This window comes from Ranitomeya variabilis, chromosome 3 (assembly GCF_051348905.1).
Source record: "Ranitomeya variabilis isolate aRanVar5 chromosome 3, aRanVar5.hap1, whole genome shotgun sequence".
In the NCBI taxonomy this organism is placed as follows: domain Eukaryota; kingdom Metazoa; phylum Chordata; class Amphibia; order Anura; family Dendrobatidae; genus Ranitomeya; species Ranitomeya variabilis.
The window spans coordinates 632,611,168-632,633,618 of record NC_135234.1 but is presented as its reverse complement, the minus strand read 5'-3'; the positions used below and the strand labels follow the sequence as shown (position 1 = coordinate 632,633,618).

At 42.2% G+C, this 22,451-nt stretch overlaps 1 protein-coding gene across 3 annotated transcripts in view; it reads right to left on the bottom strand.

Moving 5' to 3' along the window:
* The window catches only part of LOC143816750 (inactive dipeptidyl peptidase 10-like), a 503,885-nt gene that overhangs the window by 298,658 nt on the left and 182,776 nt on the right, over positions 1-22,451 (bottom strand). For all 3 annotated transcript variants that reach the window (XR_013223993.1, XM_077297511.1, XM_077297512.1), the window contains exons 5-6: positions 19,584-19,658; positions 9,542-9,594 (exon numbers count right to left, since the gene is read on the bottom strand). Coding sequence is in view for 2 of the 3 variants with exons in the window: in XM_077297511.1 (XP_077153626.1) it covers positions 9,542-9,594; positions 19,584-19,658 (128 nt within the window). In the remaining variant the exon portion in view is untranslated. The remainder of the gene's footprint in view (positions 1-9,541; positions 9,595-19,583; positions 19,659-22,451) is intronic.

Genomic DNA, 22,451 nt, shown 5'->3' with positions numbered 1-22,451 from the left:
GCAGTTTTACAGCGGTTACATGGATACACGGGCAGGCAGCTTGGTGGTCAGTGGAGGAGTATTTAAAGTAGGGACCGCAGACAGGCTTCAAAGGCCTAACATAAGAAAATGGGCTGGCTGTAGGCACTTTATAATTGGTTCCAGGGGTACACGGGCAGCAGTGGTCTGGTCAGTGGAGGAGTATTTAAAGTAGGGACCGCAGACAGGCTATCAAAGGCCTAACATAACAAACAATAGGCTCATGGCAGTTTCACAGCGGTTACATGGATACACGGGCAGGCAGCTTGGTGGTCAGTGGAGGAGTATTGCAAGTAGGGGCTGCAGACAGGCTATCAAAGGCCTAAAATAACAAACAGTAGGCAGTCATGGCAGTTTTACATCGGTTACATGGATACACAGGCAGGCACTCCAGGCAGCATTGTGGTCAGTGGAGGAGTATTGCAAGTAGGGACCGCAGACAGGCTTCAAAGGCCTAACATAAAAAAATGGGCTGGCTGTAGGCACTTTATAATTGGTTCCAGGGGTACACGGGCAGCAGTGGTCTGGTCAGTGGAGGAGTATTTAAAGTAGGGACCGCAGACAGGCTATCAAAGGCCTAAAATAACAAACAATAGGCTCATGGCAGTTTCACAGCGGTTACATGGATACACGGGCAGGCAGCTTGGTGGTCAGTGGAGGAGTATTGCAAGTAGGGGCCGCAGACAGGCTATCAAAGGCCTAAAATAACAAACAATAGGCTCATGGCAGTTTTACAGCGGTTACATGGATACACAGGCAGCTTGGTGGTGAGTGGAGGAGTAGTGCAAGGAGTGTCTGTCCCAGTACTCCCAAAATATAAATAGATGTTAATGTCTCGCAAAACAACCAAAACAAAAAAAAAAGGTGGCATACTTAGGTACAGGGGTGGGCTCATCTACTGAGTTTCTGACATAGTAATTTGGCAGTAACTATTTAATGGTGCCAATATAGGACACAGACACAGACTACTTTAAGTTGCATCATAGATGTCTACAAATTTGTATTGTCAGTGCCAGACATTGAATGATGTCAGCGAATAGACTAAAGATTGGTGGAGCTGTGCGACATAATTTTGCACGTGGTAGAGCACATTTTGAGCTGGGGTAGGGGGGAACTCTCTTGAGGCCGGCGGGACCGCCCCAGGGCCCCTCATGTTACAACGGTGTGTCTGACGTTGGGTGCGCACCACCACCGCCAGAGACACTACATTGTACTATGAGGGACCCAGTAGCAATGCCGTCAACCAAAAGCGAGCACACCCACCTCTTCAGACAAACAGCAGTCTCACGGGTGCTTGCGCCAAGTCGCGATACCACGGCCCCGTGTGGGGAGTTTTGCCATTTAGGGAGGTGTAAACATGTCGTATGCTGTACAATCAGCTGCAGCAAATTAGACATTAGAAAAGTAATTCACAGGCAAGAGCTTTTCATAGGAAAGCTAGGTGTCGGCCGGGCAAGGTGGGGCAAAAGATTTCGAAATCCAGTTGTGGTTCATTTTAATGAATGTTAGATCGTCAACATTTTGGGTAGCCAGACGAGTCCTTTTTTCGGTTAATATTGAACCTGCAGCACTGAATACTCTTTCTGATAGGACACTTGCTGCCGGGCAAGCAAGCTCCTGCAATGCATATTCTGCCAATTCTGGCCAGGTGTCTAATTTGGAGGCCCAGTAATCAAATGGGAATGACGGTTGAGGGAGAACATCGATAAGGGATGAAAAATAGTTAGTAACCATACTGGACAAATGTTGTCTCCTGTCACTTTCAATTGATGCAGCAGTACCTGTCCTGTCTGCGGTCATAGCAAAATCACTCCACAACCTGGTCAGAAAACCCCTCTGTCCAATGCCACTTCTGATGTGTGCACCCCTAACACTCCTAGTCTGCTGCCCCCTGGAGCTCGTGTGAGAACGATCACGTGCGCTGTGTGCTGGGAATGCCTGAAGCAAACGGTCAACAAGAGTTGATTGTTTGGTTGCTAATATTAGTTCCAAGTTCTCATGTGGCATAATATTTTGCAATTTGCCTTTATAGCGTGGATCAAGGAGGCAGGCCAACCAGTAATCGTCATCGTTCATCATTTTCGTAATGCGTGTGTCCCTTTTTAGGATACGTAAGGCATAATCCGCCATGTGGGCCAAAGTTCCAGTTGTCAAATCTCCGGTTGTGATTGGTTGAGGGGCAGTTGCAGGCAAATCTACGTCACTTGTGTCCCTCAAAAAACCAGAACCCGGCCGTGACACGCAACCAAATTCCTGTGCCCCCGGGAAAGGTTCGGCATTAAAAATATACTCATCCCCATCATCCTCCTCGTCCTCCACCTCCTCTTCGCCCGCTACCTCGTCCTGTACACTGCCCTGACCAGACAATGGCTGACTGTCATCAAGGCTTTCCTCTTCCTCTGGTGCAGACGCCTGCTCCTTTATGTGCGTCAAACTTTGCATCAGCAGACGCATTAGGGGGATGCTCATGCTTATTACGGCGTTGTCTGCACTAACCAGCCGTGTGCATTCCTCAAAGCACTGAAGGACTTGACACATGTCTTGTATCTTAGACCACTGCACACCTGACAACTCCATGTCTGCCATCCTACTGCCTGCCCGTGTATCCTCCCACAAATAAATAACAGCACGCCTCTGTTCGCACAGTCTCTGAAGCATGTGCAGTGTTGAGTTCCACCTTGTTGCAACGTCTATGATTAGGCGATGCTGGGGAAGGTTCAAAGACCGCTGATAGGTCTGCATACGGCTGGCGTGTACAGGCGAACGTCGGATATGTGAGCAAAGTGCACGCACTTTGAGGAGCAGGTCGGAGAACCCAGGATAAGTTTTCAATAAGCACTGCACCACCAGGTTTAAGGTGTGAGCCAGGCAAGGAATGTGTTTCAGTTGGGAAAGGGAGATGGCAGCCATGAAATTCCTTCCGTTATCACTCACTACCTTGCCTGCCTCAAGATCTACTGTGCCCAGCCACGACTGCGTTTCTTGTTGCAAGAACTCGGACAGAACTTCCGCGGTGTGTCTATTGTCGCCCAAGCACTTCATAGCCAATACAGCCTGCTGACGCTTGGCAGTAGCTGGCCCATAATGGGACAACTGGTGTGCAACAGTGTCATCTGCCGATGGAGTGGTTGGCAGACTGCGTTCTGTGGAAGAGCTGTAGCTTCTGCAGGAGGACGAGGAGGAGGAGGAGGAGGGGGTGCGAACGCCTACAGCCAACTGTTTCCTAGACCGTGGGCTAGGCACAACTGTCCCTAAATTGATGTCGCCTGTGGACCCTGCATCCACCACATTCACCCAGTGTGCCGTGATGGACACATAACGTCCCTGGCCATGCCTACTGGTCCATGCATCTGTAGTCAGGTGCACCTTTGTACTCACAGATTGCCTGAGTGCATGGACGATGCGCTGTTTAACATGCTGGTGCAGGGCTGGGATGGCTTTTCTGGAAAAAAAGTGTCGACTGGGTAGCTCGTATCGTGGTTCAGCGTACTCCATCAGGGCTTTGAAAGCTTCGCTTTCAACTAACCGGTAGGGCATCATCTCTAACGAGATTAGTCTAGCTATGTGGGCGTTAAAACCCTGTGTACGCGGATGCGAGGATAAGTACTTCCTTTTTCTAACCAGAGTCTCATGTAGGGTGAGCTGGACTGGAGAGCTGGAGATCGTGGAACTTTCGGGTGTGCCGGTGTACATGGCAGACTGAGAGACGGTTGGAGACGGTATTGTTTCCGCCGGTGCCCTAGATGCAATATTTCCTCCTACAAAACTGGTGATTCCCTGACCCTGACTGCTTTTGGCTGGCAAAGAAACCTGCACAGATACTGCCTGTGGTGCGGAAAATGGTGGCCTTACAGTGACGGAAGGGATGTTGCGTTGCTGACTAGCTTCATTGGCCGAGGGTGCTACAACCTTGAGGGACGTTTGGTAGTTAGTCCAGGCTTGAAAATGCATGGTGGTTAAGTGTCTATGCATGCAACTAGTATTTAGACTTTTCAGATTCTGACCTCTGCTTAAGCTAGTTGAACATTTTTGACAGATGACTTTGCGCTGATCAGTTGGATGTTGTTTAAAAAAATGCCAGACTGCACTCTTCCTAGACTCGGATCCCTTTTCAGGGATTGCAGACTGAGCTTTAACCGGATGGCAACGCTGTGCTCCAACAGGTTTTGGCTTTGACACGCGTTTTGGGCCAGATACGGGCCCGGCAGATGTAACCTGTTGCGATGTTGATGCCTGCTGCGGCCCCTCCTCCACCTCCGCTTCTGAACTACTGCCGCCTGCACCCTGTTCCCCCAATGGCTGCCAATCGGGGTCAATAACTGGGTCATCTATTACCTCCTCTTCGAGCTCGTGTGCAACTTCGTCTGTGTCACTGTGTCGGTCGGTGGTATAGCGTTCGTGGCGGGGCAACATAGTCTCATCAGGGTCTGATTGTGGATCTGTACCCTGAGAGGGCAATGTGGTGGTCTGAGTCAAAGGAGCAGCATAGTACTCTGGCTGTGGCTGTGCATCAGTGCACTCCATGTCAGAATATACTTGTAATGGGCATGGCCTGTTAAATGTTTCACTTTCTAAGCCAGGGACGGTATGTGTAAAGAGCTCCATGGAGTGACCCGTTGTGTCGCCTGCTGCATCCTTCTCTCTTGTTGTAGTTTTTGCTGAGGAGGACAAGGAAGCGACTTGTCCCTGACCGTGAACATCCACAAGCGACGCGCTGCTTTTACATTTACCAGTTTCGGAAGAGGAGGCAAAAGAGCTAGAGGCTGAGTCTGCAATGTAAGCCAAAACTTGCTGTTGCTGCTCCGCCTTTAAAAGCGGTTTTCCTACTCCCAGAAAAGAGAGCGTTCGAGGCCTTGTGTAGCCTGACGACGAAACTGGCTCCACAGCTCCAGACTTAGGTGGAATATTTTTATCCCCACGACCACCTGATGCTCCTCTACCACTACCATCATTACCAGCTGACAATGAACGCCCACGACGACCTCTTGCACCAGACTTCCTCATTGTTTTAAAATCTTAACCAAAGTAACTTTATTTGTTGCTGTCAAACAACTTACACGGTGAGCTATAACTTCAGTATGATTTCAATATCCCTTAACAGGTTGGTGAGACCACAAGGAAAATCAGGCACAATGTTACACACTCTGTTTTCTGTGGCACAAAATCACAGAGATGACACACACGCAGGACTGTCACTCAAGCACTAATGTCAATATTAATCTCCCACCTAATTTATTTTTTTTTTTTTCTCAGGGAGACTTTAGAAACCAAATAATATTAAAAAAAAAAAAAAAAAAGGCTTTCTATGGCCCACAATTAGAGAGAGAGAGGTGGCACACCCAGGAGTCAAGACTGGCACACAAGCTGAGAGGGCAATATTACTCTCCCACTGTTTTTTTATGTATTTTTTGTTTTTTCAGGGAGACTTTAGAAACCCAATAATATTTTAAAAAAAAAATAAATAGGCTTTCTATGGCCCACTGAATGAGAGGGAGAGAGGTGGCACACCCAGGAGTCAAGACTGGCACACAAGCTGAAAGGGCAATATTACTCTCCCACTGTTTTTTTAGGTTTTTTTTTTTTTTTCAGGGAGACTTTAGAAACCCAATAATATTTTAAAAAAAAAATAAATAGGCTTTCTATGGCCCACTGAATGAAAGGGAGAGAGGTGGCACACCCAGGAGTCAAGACTGGCACACAAGCTGAAAGGGCAATATTACTCTCCCACTGTTTTTTTATGTATTTTTTGTTTTTTCAGGGAGACTTTAGAAACCCAATAATATTTAAAAAAAAAAATAAATAGGCTTTCTATGGCCCACTGAATGAGAGGGAGAGAGGTGGCACACCCAGGAGTCAAGACTGGCACACAAGCTGAAAGGGCAATATTACTCTCCCACTGTTTTTTTAGGTTTTTTTTTTTTTTTCAGGGAGACTTTAGAAACCAAATAATATAAAAAAAAAAAAAAAAAAAAAATAGGCTTGCTATAGCCCACTGAATGAGAGATAGCACACACAGCAGTGGCACACAAGCCCTGACTGAGGCCAATATTTTTCTCCCACTGATTGATGTAGTGTTTTTGTGTTGAGGTAGAATTTAGAACACAAATCACGGAAAAAATAAATAGGCTTTCTATGGCCCACTGAATGAAAGGGAGAGAGGTGGCACACCCAGGAGTCAAGACTGGCACACAAGCTGAAAGGGCAATATTACTCTCCCACTGTTTTTTTATGTATTTTTTGTTTTTTCAGGGAGACTTTAGAAACCCAATAATATTTAAAAAAAAAAATAAATAGGCTTTCTATGGCCCACTGAATGAGAGGGAGAGAGGTGGCACACCCAGGAGTCAAGACTGGCACACAAGCTGAAAGGGCAATATTACTCTCCCACTGTTTTTTTAGGTTTTTTTTTTTTTTTTCAGGGAGACTTTAGAAACCCAATAATATTTTAAAAAAAAAATAAATAGGCTTTCTATGGCCCACTGAATGAGAGGGAGAGAGGTGGCACACCCAGGAGTCAAGACTGGCACACAAGCTGAAAGGGCAATATTACTCTCCCACTGTTTTTTTAGGTTTTTTTTTTTTTTTCAGGGAGACTTTAGAAACCCAATAATATTTAAAAAAAAAAATAAATAGGCTTTCTATGGCCCACTGAATGAAAGGGAGAGAGGTGGCACACCCAGGAGTCAAGACTGGCACACAAGCTGAAAGGGCAATATTACTCTCCCACTGTTTTTTTATGTATTTTTTGTTTTTTCAGGGAGACTTTAGAAACCCAATAATATTTTTAAAAAAAAATAAATAGGCTTTCTATGGCCCGCTGAATGAGAGGGAGAGAGGTGGCACACCCAGGAGTCAAGACTGGCACACAAGCTGAAAGGGCAATATTATTCTCCCACTGTTTTTTTAGGTTTTTTTTTTTTTTTCAGGGAGAATTAGAAACCAAATAATATTAAAAAAAAAAAATAAATAGGCTTTCTATGGCCCACTGAATGAGAGGGAGAGAGGTGGCACACCCAGGAGTCAAGACTGGCACACAAGCTGAAAGGGCAATATTACTCTCCCACTGTTTTTTTAGGTTTTTTTTTTTTTTTCATGGAGACTTTAGAAACCAAATAATATTAAAAAAAAAAAAAAAAAAAAAAAAAATAGGCTTGCTATAGCCCACTGAATGAGAGATAGCACACACAGCAGTGGCACACAAGCCCTGACTGAGGCCAATATTTTTCTCCCACTGATTGATGTAGTGTTTTTGTGTTGAGGTAGAATTTAGAACACAAATCACGGAAAAAATAAATAGGCTTTCTATGGCCCACTGAATGAAAGGGAGAGAGGTGGCACACCCAGGAGTCAAGACTGGCACACAAGCTGAAAGGGCAATATTACTCTCCCACTGTTTTTTTATGTATTTTTTGTTTTTTCAGGGAGACTTTAGAAACCCAATAATATTTTTTAAAAAAAATAAATAGGCTTTCTATGGCCCACTGAATGAGAGGGAGAGAGGTGGCACACCCAGGAGTCAAGACTGGCACACAAGCTGAAAGGGCAATATTACTCTCCCACTGTTTTTTTAGGTTTTTTTTTTTTTTCAGGGAGACTTTAGAAACCAAATAATATTAAAAAAAAAAAAAAAAAATAGGCTTGCTATAGCCCACTGAATGAGAGATAGCACACACAGCAGTGGCACACAAGCCCTGACTGAGGCCAATATTTTTCTCCCACTGATTGATGTAGTGTTTTTGTGTTGAGGTAGATTTTAGAACACAAATCACGGAAAAAATAAATAGGCTTTCTATGGCCCACTCAGTGAGAGATGGCACACACAGGGATGGCACTGTAGCAGAAATGCCAATCTTAATCTCCCACAAAAAAAAAAAAAAAAAAAAAAAAAAACTGTCCTACAATTACTATCTCCCTGCAGTAATGTAAGCCAGGTATGGCAGGCAGCAATAGGAGTGGACTGATGCACAAATTAAATAAAAAGTGTGGACAAACAAAAAAGATAGCTGTGCAGAAAGGAAGGAACAAGAGGATATGTGCTTTGAAAAAAGCAGTTGGTTTCCACAGTGGCGTACACACAGCAATACAGCTATCACGGAGCCTTCTAGGGCAGCCCAATGAGCTACAGCGCTGAGGGGAAAAAAAAAAAAAAATAGCTTCCACAGTCCCTGCACACCGAAGGTGGTGTTGGACAGTGGAAATCGCTGCAGCACAAGCGGTTTGGTGGTTAGTGGACCCTGCCTAACGCTCTCCCTGCTTCTGACGAAGCGGCAGCAACCTCTCCCTAAGCTCAGATCAGCAGCAGTAAGATGGCGGTCGGCGGGAACGCCCCTTTATAGCCCCTGTGACGCCGCAGACAGCAAGCCAATCACTGCAATGCCCTTCTCTAAGATGGTGGGGACCAGGATCTATGTCATCACGCTGCCCACACTCTGCGTTCACCTTCATTGGCTGAGAAATGGCGCTTTTCGCGTCATTGAAACGCGACTTTGGCGCGAAAGTCGCGTACCGCATGGCCGACAAGCACAGGGGTCGGATCGGGTTTCATGAGACGCCGACTTAGCCAAAAGTCGGCGACTTTTGAAAATGATCGACCCGTTTCGCTCAACCCTAGTTACCATCATTGCTGCGACAACATCCCCCCCAGAGGACCCCTTTAACGCAGCGTCGGTCTCGCTATTGACCGAACACAACAGGTGGCATCACGACAGACTTATTCACAATCCCCCTTTTAAAGACCGTTCCCCTTTTATTGGACGCCCAGGGCCACGGACCGGGTCGCAGCTGCCGTGACATCCCCTTTAAGAGAGTCAGGACCCGATGCCGAGTACCCCGCTGCCCTGGTGGGGCGCTCCACTTCCCCTGAGCTAATCCACCAATAATAGCTATGTGTTTTTAGTCACTCTCCTAGGGTTTTGGCTGTAAGTCAGTGCAGGCCTTACTCCAGTTGCGACTTGATCCAAGTCTGGGCAAAGACTGAACTCTAGGCATGGCCCCCGTGACCTTTATGCTTTCTTGCTGCATCACAGCAGATCACATGTCTCTGTGTGTCTGTCTTCTCTTGTTCTCCCATATAAGCAGATCTTCTCTCTGCAGTTCCTAAGTTGCTTTTACTATAGTCACTCCAAATGCCTCTAGATGATACGACGTGACCCAAATTAGGCAAATCACGTACATGTGGTAATGTGACTGCGCACTCACACTGGGAATGCTGGATAATTGTCACATTGTGTGAGTGAGTGCAGACTTTAGTCCCAAGCCTAGACAACCCCTTTAACCAATTTAACATTTTGTATGTCCAATAATGGTAAGGTCAGACAGACATCATGTCCAATATTTTTGCAATATTTCAGACATCAGTGAGCATGCTCCCAAATTTCCTAAATTCCCACACAAATGAGCACGCATTAAGTGAATCCGGCTCAAGTTCAATCAATTTTGCTCTATTTTTAAGACAAATTGACTATGAAATTATGGTTTTTTTTCATTGTATCTTTTCCCAAAACTTATACCTGTTTAATCTTACCTGCTCCTGATGTTGTACACATTATATGAAGCAATGAAGGATACTCCTGCAATCTGCAATGTATAAAAATTCAGACGATAAATAAAAGTAAACTTCTAAAAAACCAAATAGGCAGAATGAGAGTAACCACACAATTTTTTGCTATAGACAAGACAATTTATTTTTTATAACTTTTCAGGGCTGAATATCAATGAAATTGAACTATCACCCAACAAAAATTGTAAGATGGACAGATTTGAGGATCTGTAATGCTGCAGCATATAGTCCACCCCTCCAGTATTTTACTGAATTTAACTTAGGTCACAACAAATTATTATTACCATGGTGAACCAGCCATACAAGAGTATACAACCATCGGGTGGCCTGGTCGGTATCATGACATACTCCCTCTAATCGAACAGGAGTCAACTGAGGGAATATTTCTACACATCAGCAGCTGGACCATGACTTTGCTTCTTGGAGAAAATCAGGGTATCATAATCTGAAGCAAGGTAGTAAGAAACTCAAAGATTATTTCATAGAGGATCTATCCCTTATATATGCCGTTCTTGTCACTTGCCATGAATATGTCATTTTCTAGTCGATGTAAATGCTGGTGTTCTACTGAATCTGGTGTTTTTTCTTTGTTTCCTCTCTTCCTCGTATCTAAAGCTAGTCTTGTTAGTAAATCTACTCTTCTCTACGAGTTTCCTTGAGGACAAAGCCCTGTTGGCTAAAAAGATTATATTTATGTACAGGAAAGAGGGGGACGTATCTCAGGAACGGAGAGGCACAGGTCCTCAAAAAATAATGCCAGATTCAGAAGAACAGTAGCATTTATACTAGGTAAAAAAATAATATATTGATGATAAATTACAGGGTTTTTTAAATAGCACTCCCATTAAAATTCTTATTCTCTTAATATATTGCAATTATCATAATAAAATGGATTAAAATGGACTAGCTGCATCCTTCTAAGCTCTTTGTAGAGACAGGAAATCTCTGTTCCCTGCTTGAGTCATCCCTCTCTTCCACTCTTGACACAGCTGCTCCGCTCCTCCCCCTGCCAGGGACTTTGCAGTAATGACTCATGCAGGGAAAATTGACCTCCTGTTTCTACATAGAGCTTCCAAGGATTCATTCAGTTTTTAATCACAAGATATCATAGACCTAATGGAAAAGAGAAGAATTACCTTGGTAGATGGGTAAAATAAGCAATTGTAAGTACACAGTGCCATATAATATGAGGACCTTATTATACTAAGATGATAACAATTTTGATTGGAGTGCTTCTTTAATGAGGATTTCAACCCCAAATGGATAATGGAGCATTTTTTTTAGTAAAATTAGGACAGTAGTCAAGGTCTTTTTAGCCATTTGGGCTACATTTCCTTTAGTACAGACTTTTCTAACATAGTTATTATCCTGTGAATTAGAATGATCTATTCACAGTGCAGAGACAAATGTAACCCCATTAGTGTGAAGATCACATCGAATTGTTTGTTCAGATTTTTCTTTATTAATAAAAATATTAAAAGTCAGTTGAAGTCATAAACTATAAAGTAACAATTCTTCCTTATCAATTAAGGCTGAGAAGAAGGGTTAGTACAAAGGGTCAGGCAAAGTATTGTGGTTTATATCTATGTGCATAATATAGAAGCGGTGTTCTTTCCGCGCGATCAGAAGCTCATTGCCGTGGAAGGATAAAGGCGGCCGACTGAGAGGATTAGGAGGATCTGTAGAGCTGAAGAATGTGTGTATTTACTTAGATCTACATATCTATATCTATTTGGAATTAAGTCTTGTAAATTTTTCAATATGACATTTTATACATTATATGTAACGACGTTTGACTGCAGATTATGTCAGTTTTTGACTACCCTCTCTTGTTCTCATGTGTCATTCACAATAAATTACATTTTATACTTTATTAGTCAGTGAAACAAATCCCAGGTGACCACCTGCTTTCCAGTGCGGTGACCCTGCCAAACAAATCCCAATAATCTCCTGGTGCCATAAGATTCAGATTTATGTTTTGCCTTGCAGAAACATTTTATTAGGGTCTCACTGAATCTTCTGCCGAGCTTCGCGAAAAACAAAATTCTATTGCCCTTAACAGTAATAATCCACAGGTAGTGATGAGAACATGAGTACCATTCTATGAGACAGTCTAAGAGAAGGAGCAACCAAGCTAGCTTAAAGATTATTATGTCTACTTTATGAATTGATTTTCACAATACACTTTAAAAAAATTGTGCAAGAATAAAAAAAACCCAGTCTGCAAGTGAAGGTTTTATGGACACAAGAATATGTGTTGTGCTGGGCTGTAATGTGGGGGAAGTTCTTGATCTTCTTGAAGGGTCCAGATGATTCTTGCAGGCAATGCTCCATGGAAGAAAGTGCATTTCATAAACTCTCAGTAAAATCTGCCAAACTTACTGTCCATAGTTGAATCTAGATTCATTGTCTAATTTAACATAAAAGTTGGATAATGTTCATATGAAGGTGCATCGTAGAGATTTAGAAAGCCTTTAAAAAATGCACCCCCAACAAACACACACCAACCCCAACACAGTCTATACATGTGAGAATTTTATGATCGGGGTAGGTGAAGCTAAGAAGTGGTGCAACAAACAGCATAGCTCAAAACAACTGGAAAGGTCTCCAGGGGTAATAATTACTGTTCAGCATCAGTGAAGTGGGACTCCCTGAATGTATTTGTTCAACCATCAATCAGTTACACCACCTTGTAGACCTGGCTGAAAGAACAAGCCCCCCGAGGTCAGAAAGAGAAGACATAGATGGGGCAAGAAAAAGCAATGTGATATCACTAGGGTTAATCAAAGTATTCGGCTATGGAGTAATAATGACAGAGCCTGAATGTAAAGATCGCATTTCAGTCAAAGCACATCCGCTTGCTGGAGACTCTCTAATCCTAATTCCTTCAAGAGTTCAGTCATCTGTGAAGTTGGTTAAACATAATCCACCAAGACTCACAGGTGCTTTTCACAAAATTAGAATATCATCAAAAAAAGTTAATTTATTTTAGTTCTTCAATACAAAAAGTGAAACTCATATATTATATAGAGTCATTACAAACAGAGTGATCTATTTCAAGTGTTTATTTCTGTTAATGTTGATGATTATGGCTTACAGACAATAAAAACCCAAAAGTCGTTATCCCAGTAAATCAGAATAATTAACAAAAAACACCTGCAAAGGCTTCCTAAGCATTTAAAAAGGTCCCTTAGTCAGTTTCAGTAAGCTCTACAATCATGGGGAAGACTGCCGATTTGACAAATGTCCAGAAAGCAGTCATTGACACTCCACAAGGAGGGTAAGCCACAAAAGGTCATTGCTAAAGAAGCTGGCTGTTCACAGAGTGCTGTATCCAAGCATATTAATAGAAAGTTGAGTGGAAGGAAAAAGTGTGGTAGAAAAGGGTGCACAAGCAACCGGGATAACTGCAGCCTTGAAAAGATTGTTAAGAAAAGGCCATTCTAAATTTTGGGGGAGATTCACAAGGAGTGGACTGCTGCTTGAGTCATTGCTTCAAAAGCCACCAGTACAGAACAGTACAGGAGACCTGAGGTTGGTCCAGATATTGAAATCTGTATTTCAACCATGAATATTGGACAAGTGACACAGGCTTAAATGGGCTGTCTGGTCTTAAACTACAAGCCTGCAGTCACTCTATGTAACTGCAGATTTGCTTTTAAGACCTCACAACCCCTCACTTAAAAAATGCCTTTGTATTATCACTATCCATAAAAGGCATAAAAGAAAGCAATCTCTCCTAAGTATAATTAAGTTTTATGATTTGAGATACACTTTAATTGTTCCATACTTAGCAGTGACAAATTTCACATAATCATCTCCACAGAAGAACATGTTATTGGAATTGATTAGCAACTAAAAACTGAGTATTTCCTGCTCCTCTGTTCTGTCACTGCCACCCATGCTCTGGGGAGCTCATATATCACACTTCAGTTTCTCTAGCATTAGCTTTCTTGCGGATTCAGCACCGGTTCATAAATCATAAAAGTTTCTGTGCCATCCACTAATGCATTTAATCGGAGTCTGGCAGACGATGGAAAGCAGTGGATGTGAAACATTTTTCTTGCTACTGTTCACTTGAATTATTAAAAACCTACAAAGAAACCAGGCTAAGGGTGATTGTCATTACAACGCAAGCAAAAATGCCTCACCACAAGAATAATTAATGGAAGTCTGTGAAATGAGTTGCTAAACTGGGGACAGCTGATTGCAAACTACTCAAGTTTGACCGACAAGATCTCTCCTGACTTTCCCATACACATGAATTCAAAGTGCCTGTGTTCCTTCTCTCCCATGACATTATCTGTGAGAGAAAAGTGGGGAGGCCCATACATATTACTCAGCTGATCCAACAGATACCAGCAGATGCGGCTGACTCAAAAGTAATGTACATTAAAGTGGCTGTCTGGCCGTAGGCTACAAGTCTGCAGTCACATTGCGCACACTGCTTGCTGTGAGGATTCTCTGGTGGCGGGAGTGGGGTGTGGGAGAAGATGGGGTTTGTGGTCACAAGTATGTGACTTGCATACATGCAGTCTTGTGCCAAGTAGATGTGCTAGCCTCTCTCAATGCAAGCGTATTGATCAAAGCCAGATATGTCTAGTTGGAATGTGGCAAGAAGAATGCAACTAACATATTTGCAGTCACATGACTTGCCATTCCTCGCAGCATACAAGTCTGCAGTTACAAAGAGTAACTACAGACTTGCAGCCAGCTAAGGTCAGACAAATCCTTTAAGGCCAACCTATATTGACTAGCCAATGGATAGGTGATAAATGTAGATTGCTGAGAGTCAATCTGCTGAAACCCTCATCCCTCATGAGATCATGGGGTCCCAAAGTCTCTTTTGTGAATGAAGTGATAGTGAGCATGTGCAACCACTGCTTTTAGGAGTTACAGGTAGTAGAGCATTCATTCAGGGAACTTTGGGCCCAATGTTCTTTGCAACACATGCATCCTTTTAATAGGTGATATGTTGTTTATGAGACAAGCCATTTAAGCTGAAGTAAAAGTCTCTGGCTGAGGTTTATTTCTGAAGGAATAAAGGTTCTGATATGTTTAAATCTACATTGCCCATCTTTCTTTCCTCCACAGTGGCTGGCACTGGGAACAGTGTGATGGACCCATGTACATTTAATTGTTGGTGATCTGGCCAAAATTGACAGGTCCTGTTTTCTTTTATGTAATGGTTATTATAATCAATGTTGGCAAAACAAGAATTAAAGAAGTTGTCCAAGAGTATTATGGTGTGCGCACCATATGCTGTCAGGATTCTCCTATGCAGGTGGCGAGAGTATGCAGCCACCTGACAGCAAGTATGCGATTTGCTATTCCCTTGCATTGAAAGAGGTGTAGGAAGTAAGCAAATCACATACCTTTGGTTACGTGACTGCTTGCTCTCGCCGCGATCAATGGAGAATCTTTTTGGAGAATCTGACTGGAGACTTTTGACTGGAATCTTTTGTATCCTCACAGTGTGTGCGCACCGAACACTGTGGGAATATAAAAGTCTCCAGTCACATAAAGTGACTGCAGACTTTCATTCCAACCCTGGAAACCCCTTTAACTATAGATAACATTATTGTTCTGTATGCTATTTTGCTGTAAAAAGCACTTCTATTACAGAAAATTATTTGGAGCATATTGACAGGGTCTCTCATCTTGAGACAACCACTTTAATATTTTATATCTGTTGTTCTAATAATGTACCTGTTCTTTTGTTTGTCAGTTGAAGTTTTACCATCCCATAGGAAAGATTAGTATACCAGTCACTTTAGGCTATGTGCACACGTTCAGGTTTTTTCGCGTTTTTTTCACATTTTTTCGAGATAAAAAAAGCTATAAAAACTCATTAAAAATGCATACATTATGCATCCTATCATTTAGAATGCATTCTGCATGTTTTGTGCACATGGGGCGTTTTTTTTCCACGAAAAAAATGCATCGCGGTAAGAAAAGCAGCGTGTTCATTAATTTTGCATATTTTCCGTGTTTTTCCCGCAATTCTATGCATTTGGAAAAAAACGCAAAAAAACCGTGTCAAAAACGTGTCAAAAACGCATGAAAAACGCGAAAAAAACGCATGCGGTTTTCTGGCAGAAATGTCCGGTTTTTGTCAGGAAAATTTCTGCAAGAAATCCTGACGTGTGCACATAGCCTCAAAGTGGATTTCCATTTAAAATGTTAGTCTATCCTCTTGACACGCCCACCCCCACCAGTCTCTTCAAACAGCTGATCGTGGGTGTGCAGAGTCGGACCACTACCGATCAGATTCAATCTTAAAACTCCTAGCAAAGTGTACACCCAGCTACAGTCAGGACGCAACTGACCTATTGAATAAACTAGCAGCAATTAATCCTCTACTAGAAGGAACTATCTTGGCCACCTTGGATGTGGAATCTTTGCTCTCTAATATCCCACAACAGGATGGATCAAATGCCTGCAAATTCTTCATCGAACGTTCAGGAACTGATGCTGATTGTGTAGTGAAACTTACAAAATTCATCCTCATCCACAATTACTCTGAATTTGATAACAACATATATCTACAGGAGGTTGGTACAACAATGGGAAGTAAAATGGCCCCACAGTACACCAATCTTTTCATGGCCAAGCTTGAGGGTATGTGCACACGTCAGGATTTCTTGCAGAAATTTTCCGGACAAAAACCGGACATTTCTGCCAGAAAACAGTATGAGGTTTTTTTCGTGTTTTTTCATGCGTTTTTTGACGCGTTTTTGATGCGTTTTTCTGGGCGTTTTTTTCCAAATGCATAGAATTGCGGGAAAAACATGGAAAATCCGCAAAATTAATGAACATGCTGCTTTTTTTTACCGCGATGCGTTTTTTTCGCTGAAAAAAACACACCATGTGCACAAAACATGCAGAATGCATTCTAAATGATAGGATGCATAATGTATGCGTTTTTAATGAGCTTTTATAGCGTTTTTATGGTGAAAAAACACGAAAAAACCTGAACGTGTGCACATACCCTGAAAGTAACTTTTTGTCCTCATGTCCCTTCAGACCTCTGGCCTACTACCGTTACATTGATGATATTTTAACCATCTGGACGGAGACTGAGCAACAGCTAAAGATATTACATGAACACTTTTATCAATTTCATCCCTCCATCAACTTAAGGGTACCGTCTCACAGTGGCACTTTTGTCGCTACGACGGCACGATCCGTGACGTTCCAGCGATATCCATACGATATCGCTGTGTCTGACACGCAGCAGCGATCAGGGACCCTGCTGAGAATCGTACGTCGTAGCAGATCGTTTGGAACTTTCTTTCGTCGCTGGATCTCCCGCTGTCATCGTTGGATCGGTGTGTGTGACACCGATCCAACGATGTGTTCGCTTGTAACCAGGGTAAACATCGGGTTACTAAGCGCAGGGCCGCGCTTAGTAACCCGATGTTTACCCTGGTTACCGTCGTAAATGTAAAAAATAACAAACAGTACATACTCACATTCCGGTGTCCGTCAGGTCCCTTGCCGTCTGCTTCCCGCACTGACTGACTGCCGGCCGTAAAGTGAAAGCAGATCACAGCGGTGACGTCACTGAAACTTTTTGGACACTATCATTAAGCTACAGAACAATGAAATAGAGACATCCCTGTATCAGAAGCCAATTGACAGCCAACATACTTTAAATGAGATAGTATTCATCCAAAACACATAAAAATTCTATTATCTGTAGCCAAGCCATCAGATACAATCGGATATATTCCAACCCTACCGATAGAGACAAACACCTTGGTAGCCTCAGAAAGCCGTTTTTGAATGAGGGCTACCATCCAAAAACAAATGAAAACCAGATTGCAAGAGCCACCAGAATATAATGAAATCACCTCCTGTATTACAATGCTAAAGAAGAAAGCAATCGGGTGCCTCTAGTGGTCACCTACAATCCAAATTTGAAGATGCTAAGGGGAGCTGCATGGAAATTACAGCCTTTACTACAAAAAGATGCCCTTTTACAATCCATATTTCCAGACCCCCCACTTCTGTGTTTTAGGCAGCCTCCAAATCTAAATAGCATTGTTGTCAGAAGCTCCCTTTCCTCTCAAACAGCTACAGGAACCTTTCCCTGCAACCAGAAAAAGTATAAAACCTGTCCATTTATAATGACCATGGATAGATATAAACATATCAGACTCTCGCCTACCATGGAAACCTTCAAAAAGAACCTGAAGACCTACCTCTTCTGACAAGCCTACAACCTGCAGTAATCAACGATCGACCAAACCACTGCACGACCAGCTCTACCCTCACCTACTGTATCCTCACCCATCCCTTGTAGATTGTGAGCCCTCATGGGCAGGGTCCTCTCTCCTCCTGTACCAGTCATGATTTGTATCGTTTAAGATTACTGTACTTGTTTTTCATTATGTATACCCCTCCTCATATGTAAAGTGCCGTGGAAAAAATGGAGCTATAATAATAAATAATAATAATAATAATAATAATAATAAGCTCACATCAGGGCCACACTATTTCAGGCACTTTCAGCTGCATCATATATAATGTAATGTAATTATATGTACCAAATGTCCAACTAAGGGTCTGTATGTGGGGGAGACAGAACAAAAACTTAGAACAATGATGAATTCTCATCACCACACAATAAAAGAAAAAAAAAATAGATCTACCTGTGGCCAAACTTTTTTTTATCCCTGATAAAATCTCAGAGAGACAGAAAAATATGGCAGTACAAAGTTATGACAACCTTTGACACACTCAGTGCAAGAATGAATGTATCACATGGAATTATGTCTTTCTACATCATCTTAAAAACATGCTCCTCAAACCATTTGGGGGCTTCACAACCATGGACCTGACCTCAATCACAGGACAATAAAACTTTCACATCCTTATCTATGAACTGTTCTGTTATGGACCTGGTGGTTAGGAGCACCCGGAATGACCTGATGGTTAAACTATCACACAGGACAAGCTCTGGGAAGTGGGAGCTCTGCTGACCGCAAGCCTAATCCTATCACACACACACTAGAAACAGCCGTGGAGCGTACCTAACTCTGCCTAGACGCCTCTTCACAGCCTAAGAGCTAACTACCCCTAAAGATAGGAAATAAAGCCTACCTTGCCTCAGAGAAATTTCCCCAAAGGAAAAGGCTGCCCCCCACAAATATTGACTGTGAGTTAAGATGAAAGTCACAAACATAAGAATGAAACAGGTTTCAGCAAAGGAGGCCAGACTTCACTAAACAGACTTAGGATAGAAAAGGTATCTTTGCGGTCAGCACAAAACACTACAAAAAGCCACGCAGAGTGTGCAAAAAGACCCCCGCACCGACTCACGGTGCGGAGGTGCCACTCTGCCTCCCAGAGCTTCCAGCTAGCAAGGCAATATCATGATAGCAAGCTGGACAAGAAAACAAAGATCAGCAAATAAACTAGCAGGGACTTAGCTTCTGCTGGAGTAGACAGGTCCTCAGAAAGATCCAAGAGAGATCTGAACCAGTACTAGAACATTGACAGCTGGCATCAAGTAACGATCTGAGTGGAGATAAATAGAGCAGCCAGCCTAGGACCAAACGAGGTCAGCTGAGGAAGGAACCTCAGAACCAGCAGCTCCACTCACAGCCACCAGAGGGAGTCCATGGGCAGAACTCGCCGAAGTACCATTCATGACCACAGGAGGGAGTTCGAGAACAGAATTCACAACACTGTTCCAATATTACATCCACAATCGTTTCTCCCTTTCTGCCTCACGTTACTTGTTTTATCTATAGTATTATTCCTGTATCCTATTGTGCATAAATTCAGATTTTGTGCTATTCTATGCCTGATGAAGAGACCTGAGTAGTCTCGAAAACTTGCAATTTGTTACCATCTTTTCAGTTAGCCATTAGAAGGCATCAAACACTGAAGACTCTCAAATCTTAACATTTTTCTATCTACTGGCTAACATGGTACAAAGATATATATTTTTCCTGTACATACTTGTACAGCACTGTTGTCTGGAAGGCATTCTTACCTTTTGGCTTTTTGAAATCAGGAGTAAATACTGTAAATCTGGGGATAGCTTTGTACTAGTCATCTGCAGAGACATCTACAAAAAAAAAACCAACAGAATACTAATATTAGTACAATATACTTATGACCAATAACCAGTGAGTTTGCTAAAATTACTTCAACTGTGTTTTACTGACAAAGGCCTACAGCATTTCCCACATATAAGAAAATAGAACCATATTGCCCATATAAAGGACATTGAAAAATAAACTACCTTAAAGGGGTTTCTAACAAAATACTTTTATAATTTATCCACAGGACCCCCATGATCACTAGAACGTACTTGATCACTGATCCATTCAGGCTTCTCTTCACTGTGGTCATGCAGCTGAGGAGGAATGGGGACTCGGGAGTCCTATGAATGAGTGATAAATTGTATTCAGTGGGAAACCCCTTTTAATACAGATGCCTATTTCATCCTATATTAATGATAATATTACTCATAGGAAATGTAACGAGAGATGATATGCTATTTATGCAGATTCCCCCGCAATTATAGGTAGTTCAATGCACATGAACATATTTAGATGAAAACCAACAAGTTAGCACCAAGAAAAACATTCATAAGCTTTGATCACTGTAATGCATTAACACTAGTGATGAGCAAATATACTCGTTACTCGAGATTTCTCGAGCACGCTCGGGGGTCCTCCGAGTATTTTTTAGTGCTCGGAGATTTCGTTTTTCTTGCCGCAGCTGAATGATTTTCATCTGTTAGACAGCATAAGTACATGTGGGGATTCCCTAGCAACCAGGCAACCCCCCACATGTACTTATGCTGGCTAACAGATGTAAATCATTCAGCTGCGGCAATAAAAACGAAATCTCCGAGCACTAAAAAATACTCGGAGGACCCCCGAGCGTGCTCGAGAAATCTCGAGTAACGAGTATATTCGCTCATCACTAATTAACACCATCTAGTTGTAGTACTGTAGGAAAGTTTCTCCCAGCTAGGACTTCTTACTTACATATTCACATGGGTCATCCAATGCATTAAATAGCGTTCAATTTTCGCCTCTATAAAGAACCTTTATTCTTTTTTTTTTTTTAATTACAGGAGCTATAACTTTTTTAATCTTCTTGTCAATGTACCCGTATGAGGGCTTGTTTATTTTTCAGGATAAGTTGTGTTTGTCAGATAAATTTTTTAAGGTACATACAGTCATGGCCGAAAGTGTTGGCACCTTTGAAATTGTTCCAGAAAATGAAGTATTTCTCCCAAAAATTATTTCAATTACACATGTTTTGGGATAAACATTTGCTTCCTTTGTGTGTATTGGAACAACATGAAAAAAAAAAGAAACAAGGCAAATTGAACATAATTTCACACAAAACCTCAAAAATGGGCAGGCCAAAATTGTCGGTACCCTTAACTTAGTATTTGTCTGCACACCCTTTGGAATGAATAACTGCAATCAATTGCTTCTTATAACCATCAACAAGCTTCTTACACCTCTCAACTGGAATTTTGGACCACTCTTATTTTGCAAACTGCTCCAGGTCTCTCATATTTGAAGGGTGCCTTCTCCTAACAGCAATTTTAAGATCTCTCCATAGGTATTCAATGGGATTTAGATCTGGACTCATTGCTGGTCACTTCAGAACTCTCCAGCGCTTTGTCGCCATCCATTTTTGGGTGCTTCTTGATGTATGGTGTCATTCTCCTGCTGGAAGACCCATGACGTAGGACACAAACCCAGCTTTCTGACACTACATTGCCACTCAAAATCCTTTAGTAATTTTCAGATTTCATGATACCTTGCACACCTCCACCATATTTGACTGTGTTCTTTTCCTTGTAGGCCTTATTCTGTTTTCAGTAAACAGTAGAATGATGTGCTTTACCAGAAAGCTCTATTTTGGTCTCATCTGTCCACAAGACTCTTTCTTTAAGGATTTTGGCTTACTCACGTACATTTTGGCAAACTGCAGTCTAGCTTTTTATGTCTCTGTGTCAACAGTGGGGTCCTTCTGGGTCTCTCGCTATAGAGCTTAATTTCATTCAAATGTCGACAGATAGTTTGCGCTGACACTGATGCACCCTGAGCCTCCAGGACTGCTTGAATTTCTTTGGAACTTGATTGGGGCTGCTTATCAACCATCTGGACTATCCTGTGTTGTAACCTTTCATACATTTTTCACTGCCGTCTACATCTAGAGAGATTTGCTACAGCGCCATGTGTTGAAAACTCCTTGATTATGTTGCACACCATGTGCAAAGGAATATCAAGATCTCTGGAGATGGACTTGTAACCTTGATATTGTTGATATTTTTCTACAATTTTGCTTCTCAATTCCTCAGACGGTTCTCTTCTCCTCAACTTCTCCATTTTTATCTGGTTTCAGGTGTGACTTTCATATTGCCCACACCTATTACTTACTACAGGTGACTTTGAATGAGCATAATATGTTTGAAATAAAGTTGCTTACCTACATTTTTGGAAAGATGCCAACAATTTTATGCGGCTCATTTTTGGAGTTATGTGCGAAATTACGTCAAATTTGCCTTTTTCTCTCTGTTTATTTGTGTTGTTCCAATAGACACAAAGGTAATAAACAAGTATATAACAAAAAATGTAATTGCAATAAATTTCTGGGAGAAATACTTAATTTTCTGGAACAATTTCAAGGGTGACAACACTTTTGTCCATTACTGTATATTTTATTAACAAACTTTTATTGACTCTTTATGTGTAGCATTTCTGCAATCTAACGCCACTTACCGTTCTGCACAAAGGTCCTGAATCATCAAACTGATTACAGCAGAATTCTGGCAAAAATAGCACTGAAATGTTGAAAAAATTTTAAAGCAGTTTCGCTCAGCTTTGCC